Source organism: Pseudoliparis swirei, chromosome 15 (assembly GCF_029220125.1).
Source record: "Pseudoliparis swirei isolate HS2019 ecotype Mariana Trench chromosome 15, NWPU_hadal_v1, whole genome shotgun sequence".
NCBI lineage: Eukaryota > Metazoa > Chordata > Actinopteri > Perciformes > Liparidae > Pseudoliparis > Pseudoliparis swirei.
The window spans coordinates 14,609,780-14,625,312 of NC_079402.1; the positions used below are offsets into that span (position 1 = coordinate 14,609,780).

The 15,533-nt window shown below is 41.3% G+C and overlaps 1 protein-coding gene across 1 annotated transcript in view; it reads left to right on the forward strand.

Annotated features, from left to right (window-relative positions):
* pappaa (pregnancy-associated plasma protein A, pappalysin 1a) overlaps positions 1 to 15,533 on the forward strand; it is an 85,128-nt gene that overhangs the window by 30,292 nt on the left and 39,303 nt on the right. Inside the window, exons 8-10 of the mRNA XM_056433278.1 lie at positions 3,961 to 4,089; positions 4,227 to 4,318; positions 7,144 to 7,340. Coding sequence (XP_056289253.1) covers positions 3,961 to 4,089; positions 4,227 to 4,318; positions 7,144 to 7,340 — 418 coding nt within the window. The remainder of the gene's footprint in view (positions 1 to 3,960; positions 4,090 to 4,226; positions 4,319 to 7,143; positions 7,341 to 15,533) is intronic.

The window sequence follows — 15,533 nt, forward strand, 5'->3', positions numbered from 1 at the left end:
TTGTGCACTAAGTCATCCTCCTCAGTCCTCACATCACACCACTTGCTCATTTGCTTCTGAAAGAGGACTGTCGGTATTCCCAGGACTGCAAAACATGCCATGCCTTGTCATGAAAATGTGAACGTGCAAACAATGCTGTGATTTTTTTCAAATGTCCCCCTACTCTAAATATCTATTATAGGTCTTGTTTTAGAACTCACCATTTATTTCTTCTTTTTCTCTGTTTCTTTTTTAGATTTTTTTTTCTCTGTGTTTTCTCAATGTATTTTTCTTTTACCGTCTCCTCAGCCGGATCAAGTCTCTTTGTTCTGGTTTGTTCTTGCATGGCCATGTCTCTCAGTGTGGCCTGATCAAGCTGTGCAATTACTTTTCTGTGCATTAGATTACGAAAGCCAGAATTTCTCATTATCCATAAAAAAAAGAAAGTTCATGAGCTGCCCTGCAAAGCAATATCTGTTTCTCTTCTTTCCACCTATTCTGTGTTTGCACTCCTCAAAGATAAAGTCTCCCACAGCTCGACTTTTCCAGGGGCTAAACTAATTCAATTAGAGGGGGGGCATGTTTGAGTGTAGCCTGGAGTTACATCGACATGAGCCAACATTGCAGAGCAGGACACACTGAAGTATAAAAGAGAGTCTGTCGGGTCAAACATTCTGTGTTGATAATAATAAAGCCAACATAAACATCTGATCCTAGGCACACATTTTGTTACATGATCTTTAGGTCCATCAGTTTTAATAATTGAGTACAGCTAACTTGAACTTGGTCTACTTGTTTCTGCCGGGAAAGTGATGAAAAAAGCACACAAGAGAAATGAGGATGAAGCCAAAGACAAAAGCCAAGGAACATAATCAGGAATGTCATGAGGAAAATGCTCTTTCTTGTTGCAAATCGTTTGTTTGTTGTTCTTTTTGACATGAATCACCAGACAAAGAGCATGAGTGCATGTATGCGCAAGCAAACGCTCACTTTAACACCTTTCTTGCAATGCGCTGCATTTGGTTGTGTATGAGTCTGCAGAATACCTGCTAATTTAATGACACCTTTGTTACAACCCCACCATTGTTTGGCTTGTTTCTAAGCAAACACAGTATTAATGTGATAATCAGATTCATCATTCTGAGGTTAAAACAGGTTGTGCCGCTCTAGGCAGGGACAACTGTCTGTTGTATTTCTCTCCATTTTCATATTCAATGGTTTATGATCTACGCAGAGTAGAAATTATCCAGGTAATTACAATCTTGATAGTTAGGCTATAATCGCTGATAGACACAACGCTACACAAATACACAATTGTGTCTTGAGCGGCGATGAAGCCAGTGTTGTGTTATTGTGTAACTTTATGTCTATGCAGCCCAGTAGTGTCACACTTCCAATCAAAATGTGATCTCAGTGCGCGTCCAGGCCAATTACAAGGATACTACATAACTGCAGATTCCTTTACACATTCAGAAATCGGAAAAAATGTAAGTCCATCCCCTCAGTTAATATGTCTAATTTAACAGCAGAAATAAACATGTCTGAGTCGCCCGATGATAGCTGTCTCCTTGGCTGCGTCACCTCAGCTCCACCACTGATCCCCCTCTTTACCCATTTTTAGAGTTTGGGTGGAGGCAGTTTCGACACTGCCAAGATGGGTCAAAAAGTTAAAACTATATCCTGTCTGACTGACTCTTATTGGGGTAGCATCTGGGGTGGCCAATCAGGTCCCTGGGATGGCCTGGGCCACCCGTCTGGCCATGCCCCTGCCTAAATTTACATGGTAAATATCTCTCTTTCAGCCACACTTGAGCTTAAGTGTCATGCTCAAGGATATTTGGTCATGTGGATAATAGGAGCCAGCCATCTGTGATTAGTAGACACGAACATGAAACCAAATGGTTTGACTTGGAGCTCATAAAAGTGTTTTATCTTCCCTGCACTTCATTCCAACACGTTCCTGGTTTGATTGCTGACTTTATCTTTGGCCGTGTGAAACCTTTGAGTCAATGTGTGCTGCTGGTGCTGAATTACACTAACACCGGGGTTTATATGCCAGCAGTGGGAACAGTGGTGTACTCTTCTTTACGTTTTGTTTACGGCTGAGTAACTAATAACAAAAATATTGCGTGTGTGCCAGCATGTATTTTTTTTAAGTGCGTGCATGTGTGTGAGTCCCTTTGTGTAACGGACATATGAATCTGTGCGTGCCCTCATACTCATGTGAGCAGTTCAGTGTCCCTGCATGGTTGTCACTGCATTTACAGCATTAAAAAGGAAGTTCCAAAATTACTTCTGTAATACTTGGTGGTGCACATGCAATAATCTATGTCTAACCGATCGGCCCTATATACCCTCATCTTCTGATGTTGTTCCCCTATACCTCATATGTTCAATGTACTCTATAGTGCTTTATAGACGTAGTCACGCTTACCAAAAACTAAACCGCATTGATTGTGTGAACTCTGGCATCCATCCATTCATCTATTATTTTTAACTGCTTATCCTGTTTAGTGTCATGGGGGGGTTGCTGACATTGGGCAGAGGCGGGGAACACCCTGGACAGGTCGCCAGACTATCGCAGGGCGGACACATGGAGACGAGCAACAAATCACGCTCACTTTCACACCGACGGCCAATTTATAGTAATCAGTTAGCCTGAGCTGCATGTCTTTGGACTGTGGGAGGAAGCCGGAGAACCCGAAGAGACCCCACGGAGAGAATATGCACAACTCCACACGGAGGGAAACCCCGGCCCCTCTTGCTGTGGAGGGACAGTGTCAGCCGCCACACCACAGTACAATCAAAACTAGGATTGAAAGAAACAATGCCTCAACCTTTGTCTTCAGGCTCATGTACACACAAACTGGAGGGTCAAAAACTCTGAAAGCCAAAAAAGGAAACCATGAAGGAGAAACCATGACCATAAGAGACAAATCAAGCTAGAAAATGAGAAACCAAAACTGTAAGCAAATTGAATTTTTTTTTATTTCGAAATGGAAAGAAAACTGTAAACGACATAGCTGCAAATGAGTGTGCTGGTGTGAAAAGCAATTTTCCTGTTTTTATTGTTTATCATAGTAAAACTAGATAAATAAACACATGTAAACTCTCCCATTCTTTGCTTGCCTTTAATTGTTTATTTTGAATTTGACTATTGTTTCTTGTTAAGAAAGTTGTTACGGTTAAATAATAATGTGGATTCTTACGAATGCCCCATGTCATTGACATGAAGAAGTTTAGAACCAATAAGCCTTTCCACAGGAAATTATAAAACCTGATGGCAATACAAGAACTGACCATTGAGAAAAAAGCAAGCTTAAAATAATAATAAAAACAAAAAAATAATATCAAAACAGCACCCTCACTTGCACTTTTTTCTCATTTACAGTTTTATTTTCTTCAGTTTTCTGGTGTTGCTTTGCTTATGGTTTCTCATTTACAGCTTGTATTTAATTTTCTTTCGTTTATGGTTTTGGTTTTCTCATTTATGTTTTTTTTCCTTTCAGACTTTTTTATTCAGACTTCCTTTTCATGGTGACTCAAGAAACCATCATGGCGACTCACACCGACAATGTGAGTAGTCCTCCGACATTTCTCCTGCCCGTTGTGTATTCATCATGATGGTTCCATGAAGCACTGAGACGAGGAAACCAAACCAAGCTGGACCCAAAGCGGGTAAATGCAGCGACCTAATAGGGAGATGTGTGGAGGTGTGCGCTGAGACAGGTGTTCTAATGTGTGTTGTCAGAGTGGTACTTGAGATACATAAAGATAAAGATTGCTACTAGACACACACACACACACATAGATACACACTAGCAAACAGCAGTCGTCCTATCTACCCGTTCTGCACAGGCCTGGTCCGAGTATCTTTCTCAGTGGCTCTATCTCCTTTATTTAGAGTTGGTCTTTATCAGACATTTCTTTGAGGCGTCACATTATCTTGAAATATCTTGATTGTTGCCTCTCTTTGTGCAGGGATGTGGCGCCACAGGTCGAGTACACTTACCAAGTCCAAACCATCTCCGGCCGGAGTGAAAGTGAGCCCTCCCCACCTCTGATACACAAGCTGGGGGCACCATACTGCGGAGACGGCAGGATCCAGAGGTAACAGGCCCCCGCCATCACACTATCACACATCAGAATATAGAAATAAATGCATTCACATGGATGTGCAACGAATAATCAGTAGAAAAATAAGCATATTGTGCGTTTTGATGTTGTACCTTCTCCTGCTATCTTAGTTCCAAAGGAGAGGAATGTGATGATATGAACTCTATGAATGGGGATGGCTGCTCCAGTCAGTGCAAGAAAGAGCCCTTCTTCAACTGTGTTGGTAAGTCATATATCACATGGGTAGCCACGGTTACTATTTAGCCATTCTCCGGATTGGCTTTTGAAGAAGATACTGGAAATAATAGAGAGTTCATGTATCTCCAGTGCGCTTTTTGTTCAAGGTTTTTAACCCCTGACTTAGCAGAGCAGAATACACAGCTATTTTACGTATATTTTTCATTATTAGCTGCAAAACATAAAACAATAGAAAGAAATAAGATGAAGAAAAACTATAGATACACTACTATATTAGTCTTTAGATATTGTGTCTTGTCTTGTTTTAATTATTTGTTGAAAGACACAATTTTGTGATGAACCACTTCAAAGTTAAGTCAAAAAAGGGTGACCACACAAATACAGGCAGTTATGCATTACAGTAAAACAAATGTCTTTAAGTCATATTAACAAACAAGTCAATCAGGATTATCAGTGGTGTATTGAGTGCAAGGGTGTAGGCAACTTCCTTCTCTCAAGCAAGAAAGCTATAAATAATCAGACAATACTCAAACAATAATTTGAAATAACCCAATGAGGAAATCAAGTCTTCTATACTTGAGTATAGTTGATTCTAAATATAATATAACCTTCAAGTTGTTCACGTCTTTATGAACTGCTCCATTTATACGGAGCGTGTTCCATGATGAACACAACACAGAGTTAGACAGGTCAGCGGGGACAGCTGGTTGAGTCAGCATCGTCGTAGACGCTCCGTTGACAGGTTTTATAACCCAATTCTGCTCCCTGCTAATTAGTTTGAGACGGCACCTAATATGACGGACCGCAAACTGGGTGGAAATGTTTAGAGAGAGGCTGTCAGGGCCCGATTGGAGAAAGATCTGAGATATCCTGCCCTCTTCTATAGCAAACGGGGAACAATTAGGAGGACTTGATTGACACATTTCTGCCACTTTGACTGCCTTCTAAACAGGAATCGGTTAACACAGGAAACTCAATGAGTCACAAACAGTGGCAAGAGTGGGAGTGGTTCTCACACTTCCTGATATGTTTTACTGGCCAAAAGGGACATTTTAAATAACATGTATGTGTTACATGCAACATTTATCAAGTTGTGATTTGACCATCAGTTCATTACATAACAGTACCGTTATGTGTTCTTCTGTTCCATGATATGAGATCTGGAAATCACTATTTGGGCAAATCCTCTGATTTTATATAGCTGAGTGACTGGCATCTCCTACGTATTTTCTTTTTTAATGAACAGATGGAAGTTTCCTGTCCAGTTCCCCTGCTGTCGACAATAATGTTGCCCCCCTGTTGTGTGTGTGTGTGTGTGTGTGTGTGTACAGTACATGCATGCATGCATTTCTCTTCTTAATTTCTGTCAGATTGCTGGATGACTGCATTTCCCATGTTGTTTTTCCACCAATTGCAGTGCTCAGGGGTGTACATAGTGTGTGTGTGTGTGTGTGTGTGTGTGTGTGTGTCGGATATTGTCTGACAAAGTTATAGTTTTCCACAGAAATCTGACACTATAATAGTGGGACCGTCTGTCCATCTGTCTGTATGTGTGAGGGAGTGCCTGCTTGTCAGCGTGTTGGCTGGTGAAAGAGGGAGTTGGATGGAAACGTATCGTGTACAACAAGGCCAGGGTGCTACAGTCTGGATTAGCTTTAATAAACTATTCACACGATTGAGTTGAATTATATCTGGAATTGATGAAATCAACAAAGTTCTTTTTTTACATGACCCCACCTGGCATAACAATCCCAGAGGTTATGTCTCAACAGTGCTCTGAGCCACAGTAAACACAGGTGCAGATAAAGCAAAAGAGAAAGGCAATCTGCTGAAGGCATATTCACATTTGCCCGCTGTCCCAAAAGTGATGGTTTTGGTAGGTCATATTTGTCCTGCTTTGATATGTTGTTTGTGTAACTTGGGTTAACCATAACCAAATAAAAACAATACAGTTGGCTTTAGACCTGACGTTTCTCTTTCTATCCATCTTTGTTCATCTCATCGCTCTCTTTGTCTTGGACTCAATCGCTTTTCCACTTTTCCATGATCTGTATATTATATCTTCCTCCATTTCGCTCTTCAGCTCGTATTCTACCTACTACTTCTGCAGCTTTTACGATGCCGCTGTCTGAGCTTCCTCATGCCTCGCTTCTTCACTTCTTCCTCGCCTCTGCTCCTGCTGAGTGATTGGCGGGAGCGTATTCTGTGTGCCCCCTCAGTAGCCCCTCGGTTCACCATCGCCAGAGCACAGAACTGACTGGAGTTGTTGGCTTTGCTGGAGAGAGCTGGAATTTCGAGGAGGAGGCCCCGGCCAACTTGGCACAGAATGCCGCCTTTCCCCCTAACTGGAACCCCACCGGCTGATACTGCTTTAGCTGAGGGCTCAGAGCAATGAGGCCCAGGCAACCTCGGTGATCTGCTCCCTTTTTCTCCAGTCCATGAGCTTCCAGTTCTAGACCTTAACTCTGGGTGGAATGTCTGTCAAAAGAATGTATCCTCCTTTTTTCCTGCACCTATTATCCCTTACCTTCCTCCCCCTTCCTCATCACCTACTAAAAATAATGGAGATAGTAGAGAATATTATTCTGGAAGCTAAGAAGGTACACATGTTCTTTAAAAATAGAATGAAGACGGGGAGTTCATGGCAAACTCACCTGTATGGCTTTGTGCAAATGAAAACATGCTACAAGAAAGAGTGGGGTATAGTGACAGGGATATGTATAATCTGACTTCTGATATTTTAGCTGACCTAGAACTTACATTTACTGAAAAAATACTGTACAGATTTTTAAAAAAGAAGATATTTGTTTATTTTAAATTTACATTTCTCTATTGTCTGTTTACCTGCAGAAGAGCCAAGCCTGTGTTACTACTATGATGGCGATGGGGTGTGTGAGGACTTTGAGCAGGAAACGGGTGTCAGAGACTGTGGCCTCTACACTCCCCATGGTTTCCTTGACCAGTGGGCCTCCACTGTGGAAGTTTCCCATGAGGAGAAGCTCTACTGCTCTGGTGACGTGACTGCTGGATACCCTGCTGTTACAAAGGTAAGGGCACGCACACTCGATCTCATATATATTCAGTGTATTTTTCTATTATTTGATCATCATAGATCATTACAGTATCAAGATATATTCTTCTGCATTACTTGGGGTATGGTAGTTGATTAATTGATCATTTGATTCTATTACTCTATACACATTTGACACAATCATTACAGTGAAGACCCAATGTTTGCTTGCGATACTGTTGCAAAAACAACTTATTTTGCTTGTTTGCCATACAAGTAATTTTACGGATTGGGAAATTTATTTAAATGTCTCTTAGGGATGGTCCAGAAGTTTGCCGCTCTCATTAAAGTAATGCTTATTGAAGACAAGGGAAGAAGCCATTGATTCCATGTAAGCCCGTTGGAAGCATTGATCTGCTGGCGCAGGGGCTGATTGCCCAAAACATTAGGAGGAGGCCCACACACACACACACACACACACACACACACCCTCACATCTCTACGCTGACAGTGCTCTCTACTGTCTAGACTTTTTTTCTTCTCAATGTATATGGTTTCCAATCTTCCCTCTCTCCATCTTTGTTTGTGTTAAATTATCGTAATCTCAATATTGACCCAAAAAAAATCATGAGTATGGTTCTTTCCAAAATTAAGCAGACATGCTAATATGCATGTGGTTGGAAGTGTGTGACGGAAAGATAACATAACATAGCCTCAAATAACTGAGTTGAGAGAGAGATCCTTGCTCAGGCAATGCCTTCAAGCAATTGTGCAATTGCATGCATGCGGCTATGGCGACGATACTGGAGGCTCATGTCACAGACGAAGCATGTGAGGATTGGTTCTGGAGATGATGACCAGGCTGTGGGCTTTCCTTTGTTCATGGATCCAGTTTAAATGTGGCCACTTTAGAACAACATATAAAACACCACAGTGGCTGATCAGTAGCAAAACAAAGTTATTGAAGATGTTACCTCTTTGGAGGAGGCTTTTGGTGATGTTTCACATCTGGTATTATAATCATTGTGTTTTTAGACGATATAGCTCTTGATTCTACCCAGGAATCAGCCATTGTTTGCCAAAAGAATAGTCTGTTTTTTTTGTTGGCATCTGGATCACATTCCCTATCTACAGATGGTTGGCCCTTGTTTACATAAGGGGTTTGATTTTCCTTTGATTTGTTGGTGGAAAGGGATGTGAAAGGCCTATGAGCACTTGTTGTGAAATCCAAAGTTCAAGCTTCAGAGCTACATCGTTACTTAAGATGGTATCCTCTTGATCAGCCGTCTCTGTGGAGATTCTTTATGTCATTTTACTTAGCAATGTGGCCCTGTGTCTTTGCAGATCACATCCAGTATTTCCCTTAAAAGAGATTTAGTGTTGGGGTAATAAATTGCTGGGAGATGTAGTTGACTGGCATCAGTAATAAAATCGTGAGGATTGAGAGGTATTAGCAGGGCTTATTTCCTGTATTTAAAGAAGACACCACTGAGTACATTACTTGATTTGGAAAATTAGTATGACCTTATTTTCTGAAGTAATGTATATGGTAGAAATCTCAGCTTTGGTGTGAACTTGCAGAAACCTGACATTATTGTGGAAGAGTAGCACCCATCCCATAATATCTACCATCATTGTCCTTCTAGTGAGTTCATGTGTGAGAGGAAAAGACAGATGAATAAAGAGAGCGCTGTTATCGGAGGTAACCACCGTATGAACGAACTGAAGATTTAAACTCCTTTCCCAAACTATTACATAGTGAGCCTGCCATGTTGTCAAGCAGTTTAAAAAATAGCCGTGGAAGTGAGTCCGTGCTAGTTGTAGTCATAGTTGATCAGAAACCAACAGCACATTGTCCTGCCTTGTTAATAGATCACGTTATCCTTTGTGATCAAGTGTGTGTTTCCTCTCCTGAATGAGTTTGTTGGGGATAGTACATCATTTCCTCCTGATGTAGTAAACAAGTCCCGTATTGGTTTTGTGTATCAGTTCAGTTTGATGTCCTTCTGTACACATTACATCTATTGCATCTGTCCATCCTGGAGAGGGATCCTCCTCTGCAGGTTTCTTCCCTTTTTTTCCCCCTGAAGGGTTATTTGGGAGTTTTTCCTGGTCCGATGTGAGGTTTTGGGGCAGGGATGTCTATGTGTACAGATTGTAAAGCACTCCGAGACAAATTTGTAATTTGTGAAATTGGGCTATACAAATAAACTGAATTGAATTGAATTGAATTAAAGACGGTGTTGATACTGCGTCTGTGTGTATGTGTGTCCGTATCTGAGAGAGAGGGAGAGAGAGAGTGAGAGAGAGAAAGAGAGAGAGAGGCGGGATGCAGTGATAAGGATCTTTGTGGGTAACAACAGTGCAAGAAGGCACTTGAGGAGAAGGAGAGATCACGTATCTGCACGAAAGATCAAGTGGTATTTGTGTGTGTGTGTGTGTGTGTGTGTGTGTGTGCGTGTTTGCACATAAGGGGTCTTTACAGAAATATATTTATATTGTAAAACATAGATACAGAGGAATACTGATACACGTCCTTTTATCCATAAAATGCCATGGTGAATTTTCTCAACTTCTAATTGTTCACGCACCAGAGCAAAGCCAAGGAGAAGGAAAGGTGAACGCTCTCACCTTGACACCCGTGCTGAGTGTACACACACACACACACCCTTTGGCTATAGCCGGCAGTTTACACTAACCAAATGTAAATGTGTGCTAAATCTACGTTAATGTTTGGGTCCCGGCACTAACTTGTAGAGTAAAGTTATCACACTGTTTAGGTACTGCAGTGGCATCGCTTTGCTAATGAGTTGTACTTGTATGAAAGACTAGACTCGTGAAAAGTGAAAGAATAGCATGCAGATTGAGAAAATAAGGAGAATTCCAGCAACCAGCAAAAGTAAGAGGAAAAGGGAAAACTATAAATCGAGATAATGTTGTTGTTCTATTTATGCACACATTGGACGTCACACAGGAACTCTCTTTTATGAGCTACAATTATTCAACAAGTGTGTGGAAAAAAAATGCAACCAGTTCAACGAGATGCAATCCTGAATCAAAACCAGCAATAAAAATGTCTACGTCTGCCTTACCAATGACGTTCACTTGAACAAGAAATCCATCCTCCAGTCCTTTTGGATTACTTTTTCAATATACTGGTCATAAAGCTGATCCCTGCTTCTCAGATGCAAGATAATTGGCTTTTCAATAGCTATGGAAGCCGGGATTGAGTCTGAATTGTCCTGGTCTTTGCGTATGTCTTTATCCGTTTGAGGGCGGAACATGTCCTTTCCACAGATGCAGTGGTGACGTGGATTTTTAAAACTAAACCTGTTGGTGCATATAGCATATATATGCATGTGGTCACAGAGTCCTCTACGTTGGAGAAAGAGGAGGTCAGAAGTTTTTGTGCAACGTTTTGAGCTGTCCGTCCATATCAACACGTTACCTTGGTTCCTCAATACAAATAATACACTTGTTCACCCTGGCCTTAAAAAACCACAAGTCAATTTATGTATCCTCTAAAATGTCAAAGTGCATATCTGCATGTACAAGCATTTTGTTAAAAGTTGAAAGCAAAAAGCCTAAATCAAACAGACATGTAAGAGCATCCTTCTTTTTAAATACAGTGCACACTAATATTGATGAAATATTCCACCTGGCTGGTGCCACACTGGGCAGTCGCTTCAAACATTTAATCAAGCAGCTGTGTTCACTTTGGCGATCTTGAAAGGAGCGCAGCCAGCCAGGCCAAAAAGGTGGGAGAAGAAAATTTTTCACTCTCACATTTTTGCTACATTTTGAGATAAAACCAAATTGAGGGCATGTGCATAAGAGTTTATGAAGAGGTCCTGAGGTATCGTTTCCTTTACCTTGACTTGGACTCCGATCTACCCCTGAGGTCATTACGGCAGCGCCGTCATGGTGCCAGGCTACATGTGTTTTTTCTTCGCCATGCTTCCATATTCCTTGAGGAATATGGAAGCAACTGTGTAGTATTGCCGACATCTGATCATCCAACATTACAGCTTCAAAAACTGCTTTCCCTATTCCTTCTTTGATCGTCTCACACATCACATCGGCAATAGGACTTCTCACGCCTTTCTGTATTTGACTTGAGATCAAACACCATTGGATGAATATGAATGATCCCAAAAAAACATCTAACAGCCAATGTAAGTGTTTAATAGTTGTTGTTTTCTTCTCCTTCCTTTTTTTCCTTTTTCTTTTCTGTTCCCTCTTTCCATATCAAGCCGATTCCAAATGATGAAGACCTTTTAATATGAAGACAGTAAGGTAGCTTCAGCTTATCTAAAAGATCCACCTTCCCCTCCTGATCAAGCTCACATCCAGGTATGCAGTCAGATAGAGATACACAGGCAAATACACACACACTGCCAACTCTATGCAGGATTATAGGGCAGGTCCATATGGGACTGAAATGTACGACTGCTGTCTTTGTGGAGCAAACCAGAATGTTTCCCCGCTACCACACCATGGAATATGGTGAGCAAGCTTCACTTGCTCTAAGGGGATTGGAGAACTGGCCTTAGCAACTAACCTGTGTGTGTGTGTGCTTGTGTGTGCACGCCATGTGCTTGCCTTCACGCACATGTGTGTAGAGGAGTTTGTGTACGTGGGGAGTGTGCAAGTGCATTAAAACTTTAAGATCAAACAGCAAGCCAGGTGATTTCTCCAGAGAGGGCTGCTGCCCAGGCAATCTCTGACGCAACCCCTGGGCACCCCTGGAGAACACTCCCCTTAATTATACATAAGCAACAGAAGGGATAACATTTTAGTTCCACACGCTACAAGACATTGCCTAAGAAGTTCACTCATCTTCACATATGTGTATGAAGACTGAATGAAACAGCCACAATCTTCTTAAGGTGAGCATTTAACAGAGAGAAAATAGAAAGAAAAAAAAGAATTAGAAAAGAAACACTGTTTTATTATATTATTCTGATGGGTAGAAACAAGGAAGCAATAACTGGCCCAGGTCCCAAAGAGCAGGCAGCGTGTAGCTCAGCGGGGGATACGTGCATACTGTATAAGGCCTACTGCTGAGCAAACATGCACAATCACACATCTTCCCATTCCTCTTTGTGTAAACGCAAACACACAGGCACAACGTGCACATACTGTCGCACAAGCTGAACTCACACGTACAAGCCCTCAAAATAAAAGCCCATACAGTAGCTGAGCTGTTGCTTTCAGCAGCACAGGAAGGCCAGCTCCTCTGGCACTGCTTCTCCCACCAACATTCCCCCAAACCACACAGCCCTCGTCAGGCACAGTGCCAGTGACATAAGCGTGTTGTAACATTAAAAAGAAACCTCTGGGATGGCGTTCCTTTTTCCCTTTTTACTTTTCCCGTTTCAATTATTATTGCGGTTCCGCCATCTGGAAACCTCATTGTGACTGGTGTATTTGTTTCATGGCACTGATGACCCCGCATAACATTTTCATGCTGTTAATATGCAGGGTTTTGGCCCTGTTTTATGGAGCATAGGGGGCCACTGACTGAGGGACATTTATGTTCTCCGCAGACCCATCTGTTTTCAACTTGCTGGCATTGGACGCTCACCAATCCTTATACATTAGTTTGTGGTCCGTGTTCCCTACCACCCAGTCACTACTCATGGCTGCCCTGATGGGAGTGGGATAGGTAAACTGCTTAATTGCACCCACTCACAAACTTTTACAGCCCCGTTCTCAGTAGGCTATGGAAGTGGCCCATCATTAGCCCTGGGCCCATGAGATGGTGAGCTTCAGTGGGTATGGATGGGGCTGGGTGACAGGACATTACCTCACACACCAGGCTCTTACCAGCATTCCAGTAAACCATGGGATGGTGCTTGGAAACTCATACTAGTTTCTCTCTGTTGCCCTTTTTCTCCACAAATGCCTCACAGATGCTCACAACTGCGTTTCATGCCCAGGCTTCAAATTAATATACAGTATGTGCATTTCACAAAGAGACAGGAAGGAATGGAAAAGAGGAAAAATAAATACCTTTTGTTGGGAATACAAATTGTTCAGGAGGTGCCATGATGGGATAAAAAAGATTTTTGGAAATTGTTCCTTTAATTTGCATGTGTCCAAAATGTACATATCTCCAGAAAAAAGAAGAAGACAATCTACCTCCGTCACTGCCTGACCTCACAGAGGCACACAACAGGATCAAAACAATACACTCTCAGCAGGTATTGTCAGCTTTTGGTGTGACACCCAACACCTCAAATAAAGCGATCAGATGGATCACATAAAATAAATGAACAGATTATGTTAACTGTTAAAGTGAGTGACTGAAGGATGGCAGAAAACCTAAACTTAAGACGATGAGGTTGGAATCATTTTGGGGACTGGAACTTGCGTATTGGTGTAGACAAAGGGAATGTGGGAGATGTGGTTAACAAAGATAAAGTGTAACAGTCCTAATCACAGAAATGCTCTAACAAGCCCATCCTCTGATAATATCTACCAGCGTTTTTATTTGCACAGTCCTTAAAAACATACATGGCACATAGTATGCGAGACAAACTCAAGAATACATTACCAAAGTTTGTTATATTTACATCATATCAGCTTTATGATGGATATCAACACCTACGGATGAAAACAAGACATCTTTTTGTGAAATTGATGCATCGCCATGCTGCTGACTGAATGTATTTATACCACCAGTGATTTTCTATTTAATGTTTGACAGCAAGTAGTTTATTTATTGAGCCCATTAGGTGTGGGATGGCTTTATTATAAGAGGACATGGCGTGAGTAAAGTGATCTCTCTCTGCTCTCGGTCTTTCGTGAACATGTGGCCCCATGTTTGTGTATGCGTCTGTGAGGTTTATTGATTTCAATCCAAGATAGGACATTTTGACAATCGGGAAGCTTCAACATCAGTGTTGGAGCCAAGGAGGATGGAGCATGCGTGTGTGTTTGTATTTCATTCTGTGTGTATGTTTGTACATTGACGCGTCGAGGTGATCCAAAATGACCCCGTTTCTAGGACTCCACCACAATGGAAAAGACTGTGGTGCATTATGCTATTAGAGGGCTTGTTATTGTCATTACTCTGTCTTCATTTAAATCGCCACTTTCCAATTCGCCCCCTTTACAAGTTTATGTTTTGCTTTATGCGCTTCATAAATGTTTTTACAGTACAGACATATTTTCAGGCTAATGAGGCTGACGGTTGCACTCGCTCTCTCCTCTCCTTTTATCCGTTTCCCCTTGGCTCATGACACTTAGCTCTCTTTTTATCTGAAGTGGTGATTTACAAACACCAGTTTGTGTCTACAGACCAGGGATTGGCTGTTTTCTGCCAGTCTGACTGGCCAGCTGGTACAAATTAAGACTGTGTGATTGTGTGTGTGATTGTGTGTGTGTGTGTGTGTGTGTGTGTGTGTGTGTGATGGTGTGTGCGATTGTGTGTGTTTATAAGTTAAGACGTTGAACTCGTGGCAAGTTGTTTTGTTTCAAAAAGATCTCGACATTTGATGTCGTCCTGAGAGTGTTACATCCTTGTTATGAATCAGAACAAGGAAGACATGTGTTTACAATAAGTCAGGGGGGTAGAGGCTATAGGAAATAGTCTAATCATTTCTTATATCATAGAGGCCTTCCATTTGCCTCTTTGCACACAAGAGACTACCACCTGGAGAGGCACGTCTCTTAAAAAACGAATTTTATTCATTATAAGCATTACATCATTGGCAAACAACATATTTGCCATACCTTCCATTACTCTTTCCAACGGAGAGACTTGTTTTGATTGCCATTTTTTCAACAGTTGCTGCTGTAATATTTTAGTTAAAAGTGAAGCAATCCATTTGAAGGTCAGCTTTTCCGGTGGTATATTTTTGAAGGCATAACCAATTACATTTTTTACAAAGGTTATCTATATAAATTCAGAGCATTAATATAGCATCAAACAACCATTTACAGGACTGTCTCAGAAAATTAGAATATTGTGATGAAGTTCTTTATTTTCCATGCATTCTGGATTACAAATCAACTGAAATAAAGAAAACTCAAATATCCTATCTCTAAATATTAGAATATCATGAAAAAGTATACTAGTAGGGTATTAAACAAATCACTTGAATTGTCTAATTAACTCGAAACACCTGAAAGGGTTTCCTGAGCCTTGACAAACACTCAGCTGTTATAAATTTTTTTGAAATATTAAAATTTTATGAGATATGATTTTAGAGTTTTCTTAGCA